Below are 23,312 nucleotides of genomic sequence, written 5' to 3'. Positions count from 1 at the left end.
AGGACAACCAAATTGCATGCTAACCATCAGCTCATCTACTGCAGCTGTGGTGTCACTGGTCTCCAGAGGCTACTTAATCTCATTGAGACAAGACAGCCAGCCTAATTGATACAGAAGATGAAAGCCCTTTGATCTCATATCAAACAGAACCAGACTAAGAGAAGGATCCAGCAGGCAAGATGACCGTCTTCCAAAAGAGAATGAACGCTGCAGGAAGGAAAGTAGGAAGGTGGTACTATCTTACTTTGGAATTCCATGGACTTGATTTACTTAAGTAAGGATTGAAAAGTAATACATTCATCCCAATGAATGAATAGGGTTTGTTTGCTCTGAGTGATAAGGCGCAAACAGTATGGTCGCTATGAAATCTTTTGAATTATCAGCATTTTCAGATAAGTGTTACAGTAGTGATGAAAAGCCCAACAGAAGCACAATAAATGTAAGAACACCTGCCTTTTAGCACTTAACTGTAAAGGACAGGTGTTGGTCAACGTCAACCATATACTGCCCCTACTAAAGAATTTCCTCAGAAGGGATTTTATTATGATTTAAATAGCATTCGCTATGCTTTGTCAATAAATTCGGGAACCATCCATGCAAAAAACCGGCTTTGCAATAATCAGAATATCTACAAATATACTAGCGTGACTGTAAAGTTATCAGACCACTATTCCTATGTCAGGAAACTTCGTGTTCTCTATTCTAATGCAAAAGGTACACATTTCAATAATCACATCAGTTGTATTTTACATGCTTAACATAATGGTGGTTTCAAAAACTAGTCCAAGACCATGATTATGTGAGTAAGATTAAATACATTATGGCATTTAGGGAGAAAAAAAATAGGAACAATACAGTGTTTTTCTTTTAGATACAGAGGATTACTTTGAAAAAATAACATGCTCTTTAGTTTAGTGGTTCCACCAACTGGATCTCATCCTTGATGTATGTAAAAAGCCTAGGGTATCTGGTATTTGGGAAAGTGTATCCTCCCACTGTTTGACATTTTTAAAGCTGGGAGCCTCTGAAGAAATGTTACAAAAGCAGTGTCAGAAAGAACTCAAGGAAAAAATATAAAATAACATCTTTTTCTTACCAGAGACAGCATCTACAGCAGTGAATAAACAAATCAACAACAACAAATTAGCATTTATTTGAATGAATCTAGAAAAAATGTGGTTGTCTGATTATACATAGTATATGGGTGTCTTCAAAACAAGTTCTGGACCCCTTGGGGTTTTTTCCTCCAGTAAATTACAAGCCCAGACTTTGAACTTTTGGACTACTCAACTGTCCACTTCTTTTTCCTCCTCATTTAAAATTGACATCAGTTCTCTCTTCCACCATCTCAAAGGCACCACAGATATTGTTTACTGAATTCCTGTGAGACCCACTTCCACCTTCCTAGATGAACACAGCACCTGGCTAATGATTTTCCTCCACATCCTAAGACCTCATCATCACTTCTGACATCTCCAAAATTCATGCTAGAGCTCCATCAGTCACCTCAACTGTAGAGTCCCATGATCTTGTTTGTTCACTGCAGTCTTCCAACTGCACCCTACTTCAGCCATGCACCAGCAAGATCACTCCCTGAATTTAACCATTAGAGGTAACTTGGAATGTTTGTTTTTCATAGACAGCCCCATATCTACCACTGCACCCCTGCCCCTTCCAATGTCCCTCCTTGCTTTCTGCTCACCAAGTTCAATGAACACTAAATCCTTCATAGTTTGACCTACCCAGGAACCATCTACTCAGCCCCTGTTATTGCCTTCCCTAACAATGAGGCTCCCGTCATGTTCTTGTGACCCACCCTGTCAGTGGGCAAACCCACACCAGGCACACTGTCCAATTTTTCTGTTTGTGCCCAAGAACATTGCTGGAGAAAACCTGGGAGTTCTCTTGCTCCCTATAACACACTCATTTTTGCTTCCACAGTGCCAGGAATGCCAACAAAAATCCCCTGACTCATTGCTGGGAATATTCCCCCAACAATTCTATGCACATAATTCTCACCTATGTACCTCAAAAGCTCCTGTATCTTCCCTGTATCTTTCATGGCAAAGACTTCCTGAAGAATCAAATATAACACATATCCCTTCCACACCTCCTCAACATCACTTGTCTCTCCACTTAACTTCCCTCAATTCCCATCTGCTTCAAAGACACTTTTTTACTACCATTTATCTGACTTACAATTCTAGATTTTTGACCTTAAGATCTCTCCAATGCCACATTAACAACTTCTGACATCCTTGTACCTAGTACCAAGCTGGCACACGGTAGGCACTTAATAGATATGGATTGATTCAATGAGTAAATAAATGAATCTACACCTAGATGTCCTACTTCCAATTCAACTCTATATAAGTGACGTTACTAAAGAAGAAAGAAAAGGATCATCAAAGAGGAAGACTGCTTTCTGCTCCTTCCACTCCGGCTGCTATGAACTCCAACTCTAAGTCTTTGGGGTTTCCACTGATTTTTCAACAGAGGCTTTTTTCGGAAGTAATTGGAACATGGAATCGGAGCCACATATAATTGCTCTAAATGAAATAAAAACAATTGATTGTGTTTTAAAGGGTAATAGTTAAAGGTATATTACTTAAATACACAGTATACATAAACTAACATACTTGTAAAATCAAAGGGGCATAACATCACCCCCAAACCATCCTGATCACTAGCATTCTTTTGCTGCATTCAAAGTCTTATAGCCCGATGACTACTGTTTTTTTTGGTGTTCTTCAGGCATATAGGATCTTTATGATAGTATAAAAAATAGTCACCCACCACCCACCATTGTTCTATATGCTTTCCCACATGCTGTTTCTATTATGTATACTATTTTAAATTTCTTATGATCTTGCTTAAAATATGTTTATAAATTGTAAATTCTGTTTTTCTGGTTTCTTCATCTGTGATTTTTTTCCCTCTAATATGGATGGATTCCAGAAAACCCAGAAACAATATCTAACAATATCTGAGCAGAGGAAGGAGAGGAATAGCAAATAAACATTCTCCAGTGTCAGGTTAGGAAGATATTCGATCTTTCAATGTGTTCAACAAATGGGTTTAATAATGCACATTTCAGTATAAAACAGTTCACAACAGAAATATTTGCTACTCAGCCCATTTATCCTGGGAATTACACAACATGGACCATTTTCAATAACTCTCTTCATTATAATGATTTCCTCCTGCTCAAGCAAGAGAGATGTACAAACCATTTTGGTCTAGAAATGTAATATGATGAGATACAAATGTATTAAAGAAAAATTAAAGTACAATCATTTTTATCACTTTGGTTTAGTGTTATGTTGTCTTTCTCAGGTAATTTAGTCTCTTTAAATCTTTCCAACCAGAATATAAAAATTGCTTTTTATTCAGAATCCATACAACTAAACAACTTGAAAAAGCAGATTTATTTTAAAGGCTTGGTAAAATACTGGTAGACCAAGAAAAGATTAAGTTATGTTTGGGGTGCCTAGTTGGTTTCTTTTAATTTTGTAACTTAACGATCTTGAAGTGCCTTTAGAGTCATAAAAGATAACATTATGTTTAATATAATTTTGACCTTTTAATGTTATGTTCTAATACCAATCCACATAGATTATATAGGTAGTAACTTTTGCTTAGTAAGACCATCCAATTATGTGAAACCTTTTCAGACATTCTGAATGAATGGAAGTATAACTTCATCCATTTAATCATTCATTCATTTACTCAGCAAATGGGTACTGAAGGTACATGATGTGTATGGTACAACAGTAGGAACTAGTTCCCCAAGTAATAGAGTAATAAATGATAAGTAATAGAAATAAGATATATTTCCATGTCACTATAATTTTTAGTAGTAATTGCCAAAAGGGTGCTATAAAAATTCATAGAACTGTAGAGAATTGTGATAATGTTTTCAGTGGTGTGACAATTAGTGCTTAGACGTTTTTGTTTTACTAAGCTACCTACATGACAATCCCGTGAAGCACTGCCCTTATTCACGGTTTTCTTCTTGTCGTCTTTGTGTACTCAGAATTTTTTACCACGTTTGTCTAATTCTTGAGAAGTAAAAATTCAGGGAATGTTTATTTACTGAACGCATATTCTGAGTAAGGCACTAAGCTGGCCACTAATCGTATACACTGAAAATACAGCAGGCACAGTCCCTTCACTCACGGCGTTCCTAATCTAATAGGAGAAAGGAAAAAAAAACATGTTTCCACTGAACATGTCTTTCATTCCTTCCTACATTCTCACCATCACTGGAATTGAACTTTATTAGGCGCCAAAACAACCACATTATTTCATTGATGTCTCCTCAGAGCAGCAAGCAATACAATTGGTTATGGTCGATTTTACGGTTAGCCCGTGATTGTTGATAAGACAAGTCAGTGTTTTGTAAAACGCTGGGTGCTGCTGGCGTAACCCACACATGGGTTAAAAGTGCTGAGATGGCATTTCTGATTAACCTGAGCAGCAAACAGTCCCTCTGATCTCTAAAGCAGGTGCTGCCAGAAAGAGCAAAATTCTACCCAGGAAGTGAGCGCTCTGAAAGATTTGCTTCTGGGGACTCTTCCTGGTGACATGACAGGTCCTTTCCTTCCAGAACTCTTACTCTGTGAATGAGAGCAGAGAGAAAGAGTAGAAGAATGGAGGAGAGGAAAGAGAGAGCTAATGCAGAACAGACCGGGCAATGCATGAGAGAGGAAGTAGAGGAGAAAGTAAGGAAAGGCAGAATTTATGAGAAGGAGAAAGGAAAGGAAGGGGATGGGAGGGGAGAAGAGGGGAGGGGAGAGGACGGAGGGAGGAAGGAAGGAAGGGAGGAAAGAGGAAAGGAAGGAAAAAGACTGAGCGTATAACGCTAGCAGCAAGGGCTCCAAGGGTGTGGTGGCTGTACCAGTTGGACACAGAGTACTGTGGAGTAAATCCTGGGCCAGGTGCCCAGGAACAAGGACAGTAAAACTCTAGGAAGTGACAGCTGTTTCATCCGGAGGAATATTAGTAACAATCATAGCTAACATGCACTTTCTTTGCACCAATCCTCTAAGTGCTTTACATGAATTAACTCATTAAATCCTCAGGACAACCCCAGAGACAGGGTCTTAACCTAGAAAAAGAAACTCAGAGAGGTTAAGTAACCCATCCAAGGACACAGAGCTAACGAGCGGCAGAGCTTAGATTTGAACCAACATAGCCGAGCTCCATTGCCCCTACTCTGAGGCACTGTGCTCCCAATGACTGGCGCTCATCAGGCATGCAAGAACCTGCAGTAATAAGATGGTAGGAAAGAAGTGTGTTGGATTGAGACGTGAATCTGGACATTTCTGGTTTCCAAACTGCTTCCCACTCTTCATGTGAGGAGAGACAAATATTTTAAACAAAACTTACGTTTGTTACAGACACATTCCAGTCTAAGAGATAATTCCAATCAATTGAATATCCTGACTTTATAGTCATAGTCATTTTAGATATAATTTAATCTATGGTGCATGAATCAAATTATCCTTAAGTGACACCGTTGTGAACAATCCCAGCTGAAGTCCCCTAGCAGAATATTGGTTGGATGTAAAATACCTAAATTTAGGAGGCTTGCCCTAGCGTATATATTATAGACAGTTATTCTTAATGAGTAAACTTAATTAATAAACCCAGCCAAGGACTGACTAGTTGTAAGCCTGGGTAATAGGAGAGTTCATTTATTCATTCAGCAAATATTTATTCAGTACCCACTCTGTGCCACGTGACTATTTTAATGATACAGGAGCATACAAAACAAAGCTCTTCTGTAGATTACATTCTGGGAGGTAGGGTGGAGACCGATACAGAACAAATAAACAAATAAACCTATAATGTGTCAGATGATGGTAAGTTCTAAGAAAGAATGATAAAGTGAAGTAAGATGGCTAGAGAGAGACTGGAGTGGATGCAATTCATGCAGCGTAGTCAGAGAAGGTACCTCTGATGTCTTTTGAGTGAGACCTGAAGGAAATGAGGCAGACAGCCATGCCGACGTGTGGGTGAAGAACATTTCATCCAGAGGGAACAGCAAGTGCAAAGGCTCAGAGGCGTGAACATGCTTGGTGGGTTTGAGGAACAGCAAGGAGGTCAGTGTGGTTGCAGCAGAAGAAGCAAGAGGAAGAGAGATGAGAAGAATCAGCACAGTGATGAAGTAGGGCAAGACTATGTAAGGCTTGTAAACCGTGGAAGGGACTTAGATTTTACTCTGAGAGAAACGGGATGACACTGGAGGGTCCTGACGCTGAACAGGAATGGTATGATCTAACTTCAGTTTTAAAAAGCATCACATTGACTGCTGTGTGGAGAAGGCAGAGGGGCAAGGCTAGAAGCAGGAAGACCAGTTAGGAGGCTATTGCAAGAGACCAGGTGACAGATGATGATGGCTGCTCTAGTGGTTAGAGAGTGACTGTAGGGCTGGCAGGATTTACTGATGGAGTGCATATAGGGCATGAATAACAGAACGGAGTCATGCTGGGTTGCTAGATTTTGGACTAAGCAACAAGACGAATGCAGATTTTATTTACTAAGGTGGAAAAAACTGTGGGAGAAATAGGTTTGGGGAGGAAAATGAAGAGTTCAGTTTTGGATGTGTTAAATTTGAGATGCCTGTTAGACATCTGTGCACGCATCAAACATCACGAAGGCAATTGGAGACATATATATGTCTGGAATTCAAAAAGGATATCTGAATGAAGGTGTAAATCTTGGAGGATCAGTATGCAAGTGATATTTAAATTCATGGCACTAGATGAGGTTACTCAGAGTGTGAGGGTGAAGAGCAGGGAAAGGAGGTGTAAGGATTAATCCTCAGAACATAATTATGGATTCCCTGTTTGTGTCCTCCCCCAGTTGATACATTGTAACCCTAATCCCCAGCGTGATGGTGTTTGGAGATGGGGTCTCGGGGAGGTAATTAAATCATAAGGGATTAAGCCCTCATGAAGGGATTAGTACTGTTATGAGAAGAGAAATGAGAAAGAAAAATGCTTCTCTCTCTGCTCTCTGCCATGTGAGGAGACAACCAAAAAATGACTGTCTATAAACCCGCAAGAGGGTCTTCACCAAGAACCCAACCATGGTGGCACCCTGATCTTGCACTTCCCAGCCTCTAGAACTATGAGAAATAAATATTTGTTGCTTAAGCCACCCAATCTATGGTATTTTTGTTATAGCAGCCCGAGCACCCTGACACACACCAACCTGGAGGATGGGAAGAGGAAAAACGACCAACAAGGAGAGTGAATAGGAGTGGCCATGAGAGAAGAAAAGAAGCAAGAGGGTGGGGTCCTGGAGACAGTGAAGAAAGCAGTTCAAAAAGGGTAAGCATGCATGCAAGTGTATGGAATTTCTCCCTTGATTTCTTCTGTTTTCTCTGTGAAATAAAAAGTAAGGGCATCATGACAATGAGCATGGGAAGAAAGTGCTGGAGATCTGAGAAGACAGAAAATAGGAAATAATCTTTGGGAAACCAAGATAGAGAATGGACTAGGGAAATATAGTAGCACTGCCTAGAAGGAATGGGCTCTCAAGAAAGTTGGTTATTTGGCAAACACATAGGCAGGAGCAGGGTGAGTGGGGTGGCTCTGCGAGGCAAAGTTCAATGTCAGGCTTGTTCAGCTTCGGGGTCAGATGTGCAGAGGTAGGTGAGAGGACACCAACAGAGCTAAGACAGACTTGGTAGGAGCATCAGCTTCTAGCACCTGGTCAAGATGAAAGGCCAGGAGACAGGGCTGGATTAAGCCAAGAATTTCCCAGCATGGCCTAAAACAGTTGGAATTGGGGAACACCCTACGACGGACTGGTGGTTGAGTAGAGAAGTCAAAGGTGAAGACCAACAGAGTAAGGAGAGGCCATAAATTTGAGGAGTTATGAAGTCAACAGGTGGAAAAATTCAGAACAGGTACAGAAAAGGAGAGTGAATCAGGTCGGGTTTGTGGTTAGGGTCCAGGCAGTGACTACTACAAGGATGATAGAAATCCATTTTTTTTTTTTTTATAAATGTATTTTATTTTTGGCTGAGTTGGGTCTTTGTTGCTGTGTGCGGGCTTTCTCTAGTTGCGGCGAGTGGGGGCTGCTCTTCGTTGCGGTGTGCGGGCTTCTCATTGCGGTGGCTTCTCTTGTTGCGGAGCATGGGCTCTAGGTGCATGGGCTTCGGTAGTTGTGGCACGTGGGCTCAGTAGTTGTGGCGCACGGGCTTAGCTGCTCCGCGGCACGTGGGATCTTCCCGGACCAGGGCTCAAACCCGTGTCCCCTGCATTGGCAGGCGGATTCTTAACCACTGCGCCACCAGGGAAGCCCCAGAAATCCATTTTTATATGCATACCACAAGGGACGTTCTGAGGGGTTAAATGGGAGTAAGTGAACTTGCAGAAGAGCAGTTCAGCTGCTGATTGTTGAGTCGTAGAAGATACCTCCAGGTATGGGGCAGGACCCAGAGGAAAAGCTGGCAGTGGAAAACAAAAGAACATCAAATCAAGAAGTGGCAGACGTCATGGGTCATGACAGCTAAGACAGGAGAGAATTTCGAGAAAAGATGAAAAACCAGCGTAAGAAGTGCAGAGCCTAACAACTAAGAAAAAACTGGCACTGACTGCATCAATGACGATGTGGGAAAGAACAGTCTCACAGAAGCAGCGAAAGGAGCAAACATCCCTTGAAGAGTGCCAGGTCACTGCTCAGAAGGAGGCCTGAACTGTGAAGTGAATGCCCACATCTGAAATGTCCATCCCAGATGTTCCAGCAGAAAGGCAGGCCCTCTACAAAATTTGCAGACCCAGTCCAAATGAAAATGTAGGCACCTTGCTCAAAAGTTATTACGATGGCCACAGCAGAGCATTCTACCACGCACAAGACCCTTCTGTCCAACCCATGCAACAGGCCCTGCCAATAGGAAAGGGGAAAAAAAGCAGAATGTCATTTGAAAACAGCAGTGGGTTTCTCCAGGATGGTGGATCTGGGTGTATTTTAAGGCAGAACCAGGCAAAAGTGAAAGGGCTCCCCACTCCACGTGACCACTGGATATTTTCATTTGGCTGTCATCTCAGATTCAGAAATGGAACTCCTAACCCTTCACCAAGCCATCTTTATTTTATCTATTATACACTATATTAGTAGTAGTATTTTAATTATTAATTATTTTCATACCTTGGACCCAAAGCCTGGTTAGAAGTTTGGTCCTATGCTTCAGTTTCATTGTCTGAAAAATGGACATAATTAGGAGGTTTAAATAGGTTAATTTATATAAAGTGCCAGAGCTGCCCTGACAGGCTATATACTTGTTAACTCTTCTCATTATTCTGTTATCTTGTTATTAACCAAATCCTGTCAAATGTTTCCTCTGAATTCTCTCTTGTAGCCATTCTCTCTTTTTTCCCCCATTCTTAACTATCATTCTGGGTCTTTTCACCACCAGCAGGAGCCTGTAATTTGGCCTCCCTGATGCCAGCCTCTTGGCCCTGCTAGTACCAAAGTAATCTCCTTTGACTTCTGTGACTATCTATGCTATGACTATGACTATGACTTCTGTGCTATCACTGCTCTAAGAGCCACCTTCCCTGTTCAAAAATCTTAAATCAGTTTTGTGTTTTGCCTAATAATCAAGTTTAAGCTTCCTTGCCTGGATTTCATGGCTCTTCCTGACCAGCATGAACCCATAGGTCAGATCAATTCAGCTTCATGAGCTTTCTATCAACCATTCTATGTACTCCTGTATCAAGGGAGGCGGGGATGGTGCAACCCAAAGGTGGAGACCTTTACCTACCCTGCTCCGGGGTTCACTCTTAAAGAAGACAGCATAGAATCCAGAGCAGGGAGGACACAGGTGAGCAAGATGTGCCTGGGAGAGTGCCAGGTCACTGCTCAGATGGAAGATCATCTGATGGCACCTGTGTTTCCTATGATACTGCAGCTTTCCTTTAGCCAACACCTCTTGTTCACTGACTTTGGGCCAGGATTTAGAGATGAAGCAATAAAAGCTGCAGACCCCTCTTTGAAGGAGTCCATCATCCTGTGGGACCTCAGTAGGAGACAGTAGAAGACAGAACTCCAGGAACTGGGTGGTCCAGGTATCTGATGGCCCGTGGGTAAGGATGAGAAAGCGATGAGGAAAATGGCTCGCAAGGAAGCATTTGAGTATCAAAGGACAAGAAGCTGAGGAAATGTCCCTGGGGAGTTCAAAAAATAAAAATTGAAAAGGGCAGGGGAGACAGGGTAGCTCCCCTCCAGAGTTTCTAAGGAGAGAGTATGGGGTAGGAAATACAGTGTCATCTAAGGAAACTTCTGCTAAGCCAGGAAGACCAGGTTGATGTGTAGGGCGGAGATGGAGAGGATGACAAACAGGATAACAGTCAGTACTTCGAACAAGAGAAGTAGGAGCCAGTGACTGTGGAGGCGTGATCCACAGAGGAGCTCTTGCGTGTAGGCAGCCGAGTTGCAGGGCTTTTAAGACAAGTGTCCACAAGTATGGGGTACATATTTAAGGGACAGAATGAGTTGGCCCTCAGGCCACACCAAAGCAGCGGAGAAAGGAAGAACAGAGCCACTTGTAGGGAAGAGAGTGAGGGGGGACAGTGAGGAACGGACTAAGGAGACTGAGCAGTACTGGGATAAGATCTGGATAAGACAGAGAGGTCTCAGGCGAGACACCCCACCTCCTCCTCTGTTCCTCACACACCCAGAGACAGTTGTGGTGTTGTCAAAGCCCCAGATAATTTTAGGTGTGCTCTGTTTTAGGCTGCTACTTCTGCAATAGGCGGATGTTTCAATCCAGTTAAAAAGAACGACATGTCAGTCAAAGGGTTAGCTGCCCCTAAAAGAGAAAGAATAGGAAATGTGATTTCACAAAAGGGATATTGATTGTTTCCTAATATTTGTTAAGTGTCTGCTAAATGCAAAATGTACACAGTTGGCACTTGTTTAGTTCTCACACCAACCTACTGTGGCAGAGAATAGTATCCCTACTTTATGAGTGAGGGAGACGAGGGATCTGAAGGTTTAAGAACCTAGTCCAGGATTACATGATGGAGCCAGACTTCTGATCCAGGACCGTCTGGTTCCAACTGCGTAAATGTTTTTTCCCTGTACATCTAGGGAGGACCTTAAAACCATGCACATGGGCTCATGTGTTAGAAAATAAAAGCACAGAGGCAACAGTCTGTTCTTCTACACACGTTTTAATAATGGTTTTGGATCCGCAGCTCTCGGAATTTCTGTTTTTTGCTGGAGCCCCTCAGACTCACTGCATACTGCCTTTCACCCTCCCGCCCCCCACTTTCTACTACCTCATGGGGGGCTGGCAGCCACTGATGTTTTTAGTAGTTTACAGATATGTCTCGTCACATCTCCCAAAGTTAGGCTTCGTGATATCTTTGAAGAATTTCTGTGATCAGCCAAGATTTCTAATCTTGAGTATCCTAGTTCTGTATGTACTACTGTAATTTATTTATCAGATGTTAGTAATGAGAGTTGATTAATTAATGCATCATATTTAGTTTTAGCTAAAAAGATTAAAACCTGGCTCCTCTCTCCCCATCTCTAATGAAAACGCTAGTGAATTCCCCTAATGTTTTTCTAGAAGTCCTCATTTCTATTCAGTCTTGAAAATCCAGAGGTTTAAGTTAGAGAGACCCCAATATAATTCACATTTGAAATCCAGACCCCTCTCTGGGTTGCTGACGTCAGAGTCCCATCCTCCGTCACTACTCTAATTTAGGGCATTTATAAAAACTGATGTATCATGATGGTCCCAGGCATAGACAGCATGCTGGACTGGACTACAGCATTGTCAAGTTGCAGCAGCCATACAAATCATCTAGTCTCATCATCTCTTTTACGGACAAGGACCTTAAGGCCCAGGGGCTTAAGCGTGTTGCCCAAGGTTGTGCAGGTAGTTCATAGCCAACTACATATTAAATTTCATGTGGACCAGCAACCTCCATTATACTCCCATATCTTCTCTTACGAAGGTAAAACTCTTTGCTGCCTCTCTTCAAACTATTTTCATAACATCTTCCTGAATGATTAGCAGACCCGTTTAATAGGCATAGACACTGAAGGTCAGAAAGGTTAAATATCTTGTCCCCTGAGGGTACAGTCAACATTGCTGAGAGAGGAAGAACCACAAATAAAAGACAAAGCTCCTGACTTAAAAATCAAGGATTCTGCCCTTTAGGATACATAAATATTAAGGATATTGGCAAATAAAATGAGTAATCTTTCCAGGTTCTGGGCTCTACAGTATCTAAGTTACCTCCGAGTTTAGTATTTCTTTTTTTCAGAGAAAAATCATTTAATCAGGATTTTCAGGGTTAGGGAATGGAGACAATTATCTAAACACGTTTTCTTTCTGTTAAGATTTTAGATTCGTCTTTCAGACAAATTTAGTAATTTATCTAAACGTGTTTTCTTTCAGACAAAAATGTTTTAAATGACTAATATCTGCAACACAAGAGAAAACATAACAAATCCACACAAAGTAGCAGGATGCCATTGTTCTTTCCTGTTTAAGCAAAGTGGAACACCGTCCTCCACTTTCAAATGTTATCCTAGTTATGTCACACGATTCCAGGCTGCTCTGTGCCTGCTTGACTCAGTAACACTCATGGAGAGAGACAAGAGCCATTGGTGTGTTCACTGACCACCTACTATAGCCAGATGGTACAGCCAGGTGCTGGGACATTGCCAAAGGGAGCAAGGCACAGTGGACACTCTCAGGGAGCTCATGGTGGCGGGTAGCAGAGCATCAAGCTTTGAGGAAGGTAGGAAGCAGATGGCCTCTAGGAGTTAGAGCATAGAGAATGTCATTGAGCTGAGGGAATCTTCCAGGTTTTAAGGAAGAGCTGGGCCCTGAAAGGACTGTCGGATTTAGAGAAGAGGGCTAAAAGGAAAGGGAACAGAAGGTAGAGGAGATAGATTTCTGGGGTCCTGAAATCAGCACACTGATCCTTAAATTTTGGAGGGATTATATAAAAAAATTATTCTAATATATCCCCCTGAAGGAAATCAATAGATTGTCCCAAAGAAGAAGGAATAAAGGATACAAAGTCAACTTTCCCATTGACAAACACTTATTGGACATAAAATACTTGCCAGTTACTATGCTAGGTATCGGGGATACAGAGCTATGAGAAACCTAGAACAAATTTATAGTAGGGATTAAAAATTGGATCCTCTCTTCAGTTTATGGTAAACTGTTTGATCCACAGAGCTATGCTATTATGTACTTTCTTCTAGGCATTCAGAGAATTCTACGAAGAATTCCATTCTATATTATTTTCAGGGAAAGTCCATAAGGAGACAACATAAGAGAGTTACCTGAATATGGACGCATACACTGTACAATCTCATTCATTGCATAATAGGATAGACATAGAATGCTCTTCATTCCAAAAGAATCAGTTGTCTGGATATGCCATACCTAGAGCACTGAGGAACATCTCCTGGCCCCGGGACCTTAGCATGTGCTTTCTTCACATATTCCTGCTGCCAAGCCATTCACAGGAGGTTCTCCCAGGTGACTTTCTTTGTCCTTCTTCCTATCTCCCAGATCCCACTGTATCATCGTTCACCCCCACTGTGTTGGACCTTCACTGCTTCATCTGAACGATTTATCTAAAACATATACACACCTTTTAGCTCAACCAAAGGCAGCTATGGTGACATAATTGTTAGGCCATGTGTGCAGTTGAGATGCAAGTATTATCTTGGAAAAGAAATGTAGGAAGTCAGTGAAAAGTACAGGACACTCTAAACGGAAAGGAAATGTAGGTATTTCAATGTGACTATCACCATCTTTGTAAGTGTATTTCCATAGTTATTTTTTTGATTACTCAGAATTCTAATATACTTGATGAAAGAATCTTAAGAACATGTTTGGAACGTGTCACAACAATATGCCAAGGAACATACAGGTACTCTCACACACTCACAATGGAAAAAGAAGATATGAGTGTCTATCAAAAGGAAAACATTGAAAAGATGATGACAATTATACAAATATGAACATAGTACTGACATGTTGCATAGGGATAATTATAATTTCACTCCATGAAAACGGAATGTTTTCAATAGATAATGTTTGGTTTTTCTCCTTAAATTTTATAAGCTACTAACTCACATATTTTTTTTCTTCACGGCAAATATCAAAACCTTTTCAAGTTCCACTGCTCAAATGAAATGCACTAGATAACACACAACAAGAAGAGAAAAATCCAGATCATCTCCAAATTGACAGGAAGCAATTTATTTAGAAGGTTGAACTTAAAAAATAATTTAAAGTCCAGAATTTTACAGTTGAAAAAGTTGGTAGTACAATTGATTTTTTTCTAGGATATTTAGCAAATTTTCAATATTATATTTTAAAGAACCCCCCACCAAAAAAAAAAACAGCTTGGAAATGCCTGGGTAGGGGGGAAGAATGCATTCAAATGCACTGAATTATATTATGCTTTTTCTGTTAAAAAGTTTTTCATGGTAATTACTCAATAAAGGTAATGTTCACATACACATATAAATCAAGTTAAAATGAGGGTAACTAATTTCAAAGTTACTAAACCAGAAAAGGTTTTTTATCAAGATGATAAACAGAACTTTATAGACAAAAAGTATAAATCTACATGGACCTCTAATTAGGATGATTGTGTAGTAGATTCTAGTAAAACCTCATTTCTGAGTATCTAGAAAATGTATTTTATAAATTCAAATGGCTAATATAAATTAGAGATCATTTAGAATTAGATGTACATTATATAATTACTAATTTTAAACAAATTTCTCATTTCTTAAAGTGTTAAAAATTTTAATTCTGGTCTGTAATTTATATTTTTATTTTAGTGAAAACAAAAATATACAGATATTTGGTATAAAATGTTCACACACAGAATATATCTCTTATGTGACACTAAGAAAACTTTTAGGGTAAGCTGTAACATCATATCTGGAAATAATTCCATGAATTCTAATTTTTAAAAAACTGTAAGATGATTTTCAGCTTTAGAATACCTGAGATGCGGTGTGAAAATACTGGTACAAATCACTATTCTGGAATGATGTATTCATTCATCAAAGACTCCTAAACAAAGGAGTCAGAATTTGGTTCACAGTGTATAAACTTTGTGCAAATTTTGTTATGATAACCTGTTACCCACAGAGGAAGTTATCCATAAACAAAAACAATCTGGTATTTACTAATTTTATACAATCCATTGTAAAACTTCCTGGTCTGAAGTTTAACCAACCTGGAGTTAATGTGAAACATAACCAGGGTGAGTGAACATGATAAATTAACAGTATCAGAGAAAGCAGATGACATAAAGAGAGGTAACACTCAGTAATAACATATATAATTAAATAAAGTTTCATTGTTTTTGACATAGCCCAAGTGATGTAGTAAGCTAAATCATGAAGTTTCTAATCCATCTATGGTTGTTACCAAATTCAGCAATTCAAAATGCAACCCAGTGTAGAAAAGACATTTTTCAGTTAATTTAAAAGATATTTACAGCTTAATATTTTTAAACAAATTATTTACTCAAATTCTTACAATCATTTGCTGGTTCCAATAAATATGACTATTTATTGACAATTATTTCTGAATTATATAAATGTGTTAATTACCAGCAAGTAAATCTTGTTTTAAAAAGCATTGATAGTGTAAGCAATTATCAAAATGGAGGATTCCCATCTGTGTCTCTGGTTTAAAGTCTGATTAGTGATTTGTAGTGATCCAATATTTTATATAAATACAAAATCCAACAATTGGCTTTCTTAAATCTGTAAGGTATATGAGATTATAGATATCTTTACACATACAAATTTTGTTCAGAAATTGGATTTCATTTTAGAAGATATGCTTCTAAACACAAAATGTATTTTATGAACTATCTTAAGCATAAAAAACACAATTATTCACTTTTATTTTTTAAGAATAAATTATTATAATGCATTGCAAAATATTCACTAATGGAAATGCAACAATTTTTATTTACCTAACCTGTTACTTCACACTGTAATATAGAATCAATTTTATAAAGCAAAAGTTTGATCTACTGTGAAGTCAAAAGATTTATAAGGTAGTGTTTTCAATTCCAACAGAATTTTTCTGGGTTTTTACTTTTCCACAGAGCACTGAAATAAATAAAATTTTTTAGGGTTTGCATTAAGATATTTAAAGGGTTTCAAGTATTCTACAGATAGAGATTTTGGAAAACACTGAATTCTTTCCCAAAAAATAGCTATTTTAAGTTTTGTTTTACATCACTGTAGAAAGTCTAGAAGACTTTTCTTTTTCTCCAAAATCTCATTTTCACCTGAAATAACTGTATTCAGGTTTTCTCAGCAGGTAAAGTATACATTCTTACAAGGTTTCAAATTTCAGAATTCCAATAATGCATTTAAACTGAGCACCCACCGAATCGTGTTGTCTCCTCTTTGTGTGTGTGTGCGTGTGTGTCTCTTACCTTGCAGTTCTGTTATTTACAATCAATTTTAGGCTTTTTACCTCCCCAGAAATACCTTAGTGAACCCTCAGCATTTGCTAATCTCTTAGTAATTGTGAACCGGCCAGCTCCTTCAAGTAGATCGTTAACCACAAGAGTGCCTGACAATTTCCAAGTCATATCCTCTGTCCAAAAGGAAAAGATAGGGCTTTGTGAGGCCGAAAGGAAGCGAAGGAAAACAAAACAAATGTAGCTCATGCTGAAAGTGAAAAGTGCTTGGACAGATTAGTATTTTCTTTTCTGCAAGGCGTCCTGCCAATTTTTTTTTTTTTTTAAATAGAGAAGAGTTATTTTTTTGGTCTGAATTTTCAGTTTCTTGGAAAGTGTTGGTATTTACCATCCCCACCGGCCCCTCATAATTATTGTTGGTTGTTTTGTGTTTTTCCCATCCGTCTACATCACAGACTGCTGATACGCCCAGCCCGCCTCACTCTGTCAAAACCCCAACTCTGGGCGACCCTGGGTTTGGTAACTCCGCCGACTCCCGACGACACATCCCACTCTCCCTCTCACGCCTCTTATTTTAGTCGCAAGATCCCTCACTCCAGTTGCAGTGAAAGCCGGAAATTTTCATTGAACTCCCCCCTCTTTCTCGCCCCCCACTCGGAGCAGAGAGCTAGGGAGCGGGGAGGCTCAGAGCACAGCCGGGTCTCGGCCGCCTCCCCTCTCTCCGGAAGGCTTTAATTTGCACACTCGCTTGCCACTGAGCGCCGAGCCCCCAACCCCGCCGCCGGGAGGGTCTCCGGCAGAGTCGGCCTCCGGGGCCCCCAACCCCGCCCCCGTCGCCTCCCCGGCTCGGGCCCCGAGCGCCGGCCGGAGCCCCGCAGCCCCGTCCGCCCCCAGCGAGCGGCGCGGGCGGCGCCCTCCGCCGCCCCTCCTCCCTCCGCCGTAGTGCCCACCCCTTCGCCGGAGAGAGTGCTGGTAACTCCTTCCTCCAAGCCGGGTTACCTGCTCCGTGCCGCCGTGGACACGTGTGAAGGTCGAACTGATACCCGCAGCCCCTTCGCGAGGCCCGACGCGGCCGGGCCCCTCAGGTAAAGAGCTGTGCGCTCGGGTGGGTGGGCTGCGGGGTGGGGGGAGGGTCCCCGGGGGAGATTTGGGGGCTTGGCCGGTGTCGGAGGCGAGGGTGGGTAGGGGGGACGGAGACGGTGGGGGGGCGGTAGGTTCTCGGAATAGGCTTTGGTTAACCCCTTAGGAACCGAGGCGGGGTAGTTATGGGGGCTAGTTTTGGGGAGCTAAAGGAGTTTCTCCTAATCCGGCTACAGGACGCCAGATTAGGACGCCACACGAGGAACGACCCCCAACACCGAGATCCTGTGCCAGCTCACACTTAGCCTTGCGCACAAGCGCACCCACAAACACTTTTTATCCAGCTTCTTCAAACGGAACTCAAGCTCCACTCGGAAACTCACATAATAATCCACATTTAGGGTTTAAAATGCACTGCTGTTGGGGACTCCATGGGGGAGAATGTGTTTCGGTGCCTTATGTTTATGTCCCCCGAAAGCTCCCCCGAAAGCTCGTTGAGGTACGGGTGTGGGCTCCACCTTACCCACCAAGAGATAAATGTTAACGCAGACTTCTTGCTGGCAACCCCTACGGGCGTGTTATGCACACTTAGAGGAGTGCACGCAGGCGGCCAGTGCCCAGGCTGGAAGCCCCGCAAGGATGCACGCTTGCTTTAGTTTCCCAGTTTACTTTTCTAATTTAAAATATCGAAGTTAAAACGCACGCCCCGGGGTGAGCACCTTCGGGCCCAGCACCGCGCCCGTCAGTGTGCACGTGGGCGCATCTGCTTGTGCGCACACGCGGGAGTCGTGGTCCCCGGTGCGGCCTCTTGTCGCTGCGCTGGTGGCGACCCTTGCGGTGCTTGGCAGGCTTCGGGAGAGGCACATGAAGGATTTCATTGAGTGTGAAGACAGAGAGCAGAGACAGAAAGCAGAAGGAGGCGGCTGCAGCCTTTGTAGTCGCGGAGGAATGCGGAAATGTTGAAGCACTATGTCAAACTTTTTTGAAATGGGGTCAAGTCACATTCAGCCAGCGTGGGAAAGCAACAACAACAACAAAAAAAAAGTGGAGGAGAGGGGGGGGAAAAGGCACTGCTGCTCCCGTTTCTCTCCGCCGGAGCCGACAGTCCGGAGAGCGAGGGGGGAGAGCCGGGGCGGGCGGTGCGGGGCCAGGCGGGGGCAGCGGGCGCAGTTCCCTGCGGGGGTGGGACGTCCCCGACGCTTCCTTCGCTGCCGAGCGGCGGTCAGGACTGGGGAGCGGAGGGGAGGGGGGGCCGCGGGAGGGGGCGGGCTGCGCAGCCTGCGGCGGCTCCTCCGCTACCTGTGTGGCCCTCGGCCTGCCTCAGACCGCGGTGCTGGCTCTAGGGGCTCGTTCCTCGGCTCCCCCAGGATTCGCCTTCACCTTTTAAGGAGAGTTTTGAATAGAGTGAGTGTGAGGGTCTCTGTCCCTGCTGCGGGCCCCTCCGCCCGCAGACCGTGGGGGTCGCGCATTTTGTTTCTATAATGCCTGGCAGAAGGCGAGCGCGCCAGCGGTTGCCGGGCAGGTAATTCCGAGGTGCCCCGAGAATTTCGGACACGCGACTGTAGTGGCGAATGTCCGGCCGAGGCCAAAGCGGCGGTGGGGAGGAGGTTCCCTGGGTCCTGGATTGCAGCTGAATGGGAAGGGAAAGTGCGTCGTCCCCCCCCCCCCCGCTTTGTTGTGTGGGGGTCTCCTGGGGGGCCACTGGCTGCTGTTCGGACCCGGCCTTAAGCCGAAAGGGGAATGGAGCAGCTACCTCTGCTGCCTACTTTGGGGACGACCCTGGGAGTGGGGAAGGGTTCGCGAGTCCAGGCCTCAAGGGCGCAACCCCTCCTCACTTTCCCCTGGAGGCTCAGCATTTACTCCCCCCGCCCACCCCTTTTAAGGGGAGGCTGAGTTTTACTCAGGTTCAATCGGTTGAAAATTTCTAGGCGAGTCACGGTTATGCTGCCTTCCTTCTGAAGTTGTTCTCCAAGGAGACGACAAGCTGAAGTGCGGTGGACACCTCTTTCTCCCACTCTTAGGGTCCCTTGGGCGACTTCCCACCCCACCCCCAGGGCCCTGTCGCTCACCCACCCCCGAGGAGCGGGAGCTCCAGCCCTCCCCGACCTGATGGGTCTCCACCAGGGAGGTCCTCTAGGTCGGAGGAAGAATTCCGCTTCCAATCCAGATTCCTTTACCCTAAAAAGACCATTTGTGTGTGCAAGTCGTTTTAAAATGTGTCCTCGTAGAAAAACTGAAAGTGGAAAGAAAGGAAGCAATTTCCGAGCAGATGTCTGACCACCCCTTCTCGCACACTCCCAGCTTCGGGTTACAGGGTCCTGGGAGCCCCCACCCACATTCTGCGGCCGCACACCAGTGGACCCGCGGTCTCTCCACACCAGGTTGTGCACGACCCCGAAACGCCCCACGGCACCCCAGGAGCCCCTCTCCCTGCACCTCCAGGCCTGGGCAGGCGGGGAGGGTAGCAGCACAGCACAATGATATAAGGATAAATATTAAGCCGTGACATTGACGTGCCCGGCGCCTCCCCTCCCCCGCGCTCCCGGCACACTCTGGGCTGCTTGGCACGCCCCCTCTCGTTCCACTGCGTCTCGCGCCCCGCGCTCATCCCCGAGGGGCCCCTGCAACCTCTCCGCGCGAAGACGGCTCCAGCTCTGCAGGGAAAGAAAAGTAACTTCGCTTTTCTCGGAGGAACCAGGAAGGATTAAGCGGCCTGGGAGAGGGCAGGAGCTCGCAGAGGGTAGCGAAGGGGGCTTCGTAAAGGAGGAGGAGGGGTGTCTACAGGAACCCCGAGGAAGGCGCCTGGGATGTCTGATTACACTTTCTTCTTGTCCTCCCGTCTCCTCTTTTAGGTGGAAGGACTGTGGAGTGAGACGCGCTCGGGCAAAGGCTATGTAATCGCCTTGGTGTCTGTACAGAGGACTGAGCTTCGGGGAGGGAAGAGGAGGGATCGGCTTGCTCCTCGGCGACTCGGCAGGCGGAGTTTCGCAGCGGCGGCACCAGGGTTGCGCCCGCCCGCGGGGAGGTCGCTCCATCCAGCCCCGGCGACCGCGAGAGTCCGAGCGCCGGACCGCGGTAGTCGGCGGGGGTGAGAGAGAGCGAGACCGAGCTCTAGGGCGCGAGGGAGCAGGCCGGGGGGTCCGGGAGGAGGCAAGCGGCGGCCACGAGCGAGCCGAGCGCGCCCCCCGCCCGCCCCTGCGGCGCCGCGCCGGGCGGCGTCCGGGCGGCATGGAGAAGGACGGCCTGAGCCGTGCCGACCAGCAGTACGAATGCGTGGCGGAGATCGGGGAGGGCGCCTATGGGAAGGTGTTCAAGGCCCGGGACCTGAAGAACGGAGGCCGTTTCGTGGCGCTGAAGCGCGTGCGAGTGCAGACAGGCGAGGAGGGCATGCCGCTCTCTACCATCCGCGAGGTGGCGGTGCTGAGGCACCTGGAGACCTTCGAGCACCCCAACGTGGTCAGGTGAGCGGTGGAGCGGCGCCCGTGCCGTCGGGGGCCGCGCGCCGTGGGAGGGCCGGGCCTGGGATCCTGGGGCCCACGAAGATTGGGGGGCAGGGGGGCGGCTAGGGAGGCCCGGTGCGACCCGTTGACCTTACCGAGTGAGAGTAAGTTTTGTCGACAGAGCCACGAGCCAGAGCCGGTGACCTTGCCAGACAGCGAACAGAAAGACAAGTCATAAAATGTGACCTGCGCAGGCCTCCTTGCCGCTGTGCGAGTTCTAAATGTTTTCTCCCTGCCCACCCTGAAAGGGATCCAGAAAGATGGGCGTCTTTTAGGGACAGAACAAGACAACCTGAGACGCGCCCCTCCAGCCCCAGCATGGTTTCCATGGACATTGGGGGAATTTTTGAGAGAATGAGTGAGAGGTCTGAGAATATGGTGATAATTAGTAGAAAGAAAACTTTATTGTCGGGGCCTAGTAGAAATAAGGTTTAAAAGTGCAGAAACTTTTAAGAATAGTTTTGCCAGTCACACCTACAGTTTCTTTTTATTAACGTTGCATAATAATAAGGATTTCTGATGGTCTAAGGACTTCAGTGCTGATGCCCAGTTTATGTCATTTAAAAAATTTCTTCCCCAAATGTTACCTGTTTGCATTACTTTATGTCTCTGGGCCGGCATAGTCCTTAGACTCCCTCTCCAAAGGGTCAGATGTGAGTCCAGGTTGTGGAATCTTTAGATTCTAAAGGTCCTGCCCTTGCTTTTCCTGGGTGGGTTGTGCTGGTGGGTGAGGAGGCACCAGTACTTATAGCCTCTCTTGTGTGGTAACCAGTATTAAACCAAAGTGTGTGTCACTTAAGATAATGATGTTTTCTTAGTGATCCTGGAATTTCCCTACTGTGTGTTTGACATTGTGTGGTGTGTCATCCTTTTCTTTTTAAAACAGAGGTGCATAGTTTCAAGCTGAAAAGGAATGCCCAGAAACTTCTACAAATCAGGGTGTGATTTTACCTTTCTCAACTCCTAAGGTAGTATGTTCGAAAAAGGAGGTCTTGAGGTCTTCTTCCTGTCTTCTCATCCGTCTAAGGGTTCTGTTCAACAGATATGTGTCTACTACTGTATGTGTGCTGTGGATGAAATTATGTAAATAAGCACAGCTAAATATTTTTGTAAAAAGGTCAAACAGTTTAACATTAGTCATCAAAGCGGAGAGACCCAGGGCTGACCTTTGAAATACCAAGCCCTCTATAGTTTCAGGGAGCCCAAGTGTCTACAGAATCTTCCTGGGAGGTTTCAGTTTGTCTCCTCTTATCCCAGGTTGGATGATTTGTGTTGTGCTTTGTTCCTGACACAGTCAGACTCAGGCTAGAAAGCAGCAAAGAATCATAAATACATAAATAAAGTAGTAAATGGCTATAAAGATAGGACCCTAATATACCTCTATTTTAGCCAGTAAAGAAGAGAGGGACAAAAGATAATGAGACTGAGGGAATCAGTGTTTTAGGAAGATGGGATTATAAATAAAAGCAATAGATAACCCTTTGTGTGTATGTTTTCTTTGTTGAAAAACAACAAAAACCCTTTTGGGGAGTCTTTGTGATATTGGAGAGAAAAGTGAAGGGTACATTTTGTCCCCTGTAACTAGTGGAATCACCTAGACACTTCCCAAAGGGTGAATTCCACCACTAGAATTGTAGGTCCAAAGTTCTTGTTTTATTTTGTCTGTTACCTTTGGATAGTGTCCAGTTAAGGATGATTATCATGTATATAAATAAAATCATGTTCTTCCAATTGTAGCGGTGTTACAGAGGCACCCTGGTGTAACATCCTTTAAAAAGCACAATTTATTCTTGTGACAAAGGAAGGTTGTTTTTGTCATTGTGCTGGTAGATTTTTGGCTAATCCATCTTATTCTCTTGATTTATTCTCTTGAGGTTGGTGTGTCTTTACAGATTTCTAACTAACCCATGTCTTGGATTCTATACTGAGAAATTTTAGGAGACTATACTTACAAGTTGAAGACAAAGGCATCATTTTCTAAAACTAATTTCACATGTTAAGTGGTGACGATGACATCTACCTCTTAAGAATTGTGAGGAGAAACTGAGATAGTGTATATGAAAACACTTTGTAAATTTAAGAATGCTTCAAACGTCCACGTATTATTTGTGTTCAGACAGGTTAGTGGGGCCCTTGCCATGGAGAAAGTTCCCAGTAAGGCATCAGTTCACCTGACCTTTCCAGTAGAACAAGTCATACTCAAACCCAGACATTACAGGCTTTGGAACCAAGAAGCTGCTTGAATATAATGAGACTGTAGTTTGTCAGA

General features: G+C 44.0%; 1 protein-coding gene and 1 long non-coding RNA gene across 9 annotated transcripts in view; one reads left to right on the top strand and one right to left on the bottom strand.

Moving 5' to 3' along the window:
• Positions 1 to 8,067: 8,067 nt before the first annotated feature.
• LOC130708634 (uncharacterized) lies at positions 8,068 to 17,568 on the bottom strand. Of its 3 annotated transcripts, none has more exons than XR_009008913.1 (3): positions 17,463 to 17,568; positions 9,166 to 9,217; positions 8,068 to 8,464 (listed from the first exon to the last, which is right to left on the bottom strand). It is a non-coding gene; the product is annotated as an uncharacterized LOC130708634 (long non-coding RNA). The 3 variants fall into 3 exon arrangements; XR_009008912.1 differs by lacking the exon at positions 17,463 to 17,568 and adding an exon at positions 10,694 to 10,824; XR_009008911.1 differs by lacking the exon at positions 17,463 to 17,568 and adding an exon at positions 10,671 to 10,783.
• The window catches only part of CDK6 (cyclin dependent kinase 6), a 237,502-nt gene continuing 231,430 nt past the window's right edge, over positions 17,241 to 23,312 (top strand). The window contains exons 1-2 of one of the 6 annotated variants that reach the window (XM_057550530.1): positions 17,241 to 17,548; positions 20,396 to 21,004. In XM_057550530.1, coding sequence (XP_057406513.1) covers positions 20,772 to 21,004 — 233 coding nt within the window. In that variant the 5' untranslated portion in view covers positions 17,241 to 17,548; positions 20,396 to 20,771. Of the gene's footprint in view, positions 17,549 to 18,023; positions 18,043 to 18,954; positions 20,284 to 20,395; positions 21,005 to 23,312 lie in introns of those variants that run through there. The other 5 variants (XM_057550531.1, XM_057550528.1, XM_057550529.1 and 2 more) reach the window with 5 other exon arrangements.

Source organism: Balaenoptera acutorostrata, chromosome 7, assembly GCF_949987535.1.
Source record: "Balaenoptera acutorostrata chromosome 7, mBalAcu1.1, whole genome shotgun sequence".
Lineage (NCBI taxonomy): Eukaryota > Metazoa > Chordata > Mammalia > Artiodactyla > Balaenopteridae > Balaenoptera > Balaenoptera acutorostrata.
Note: the sequence above shows the minus strand (reverse complement) of the source record. Positions and strands in the feature narration are given on the sequence as shown.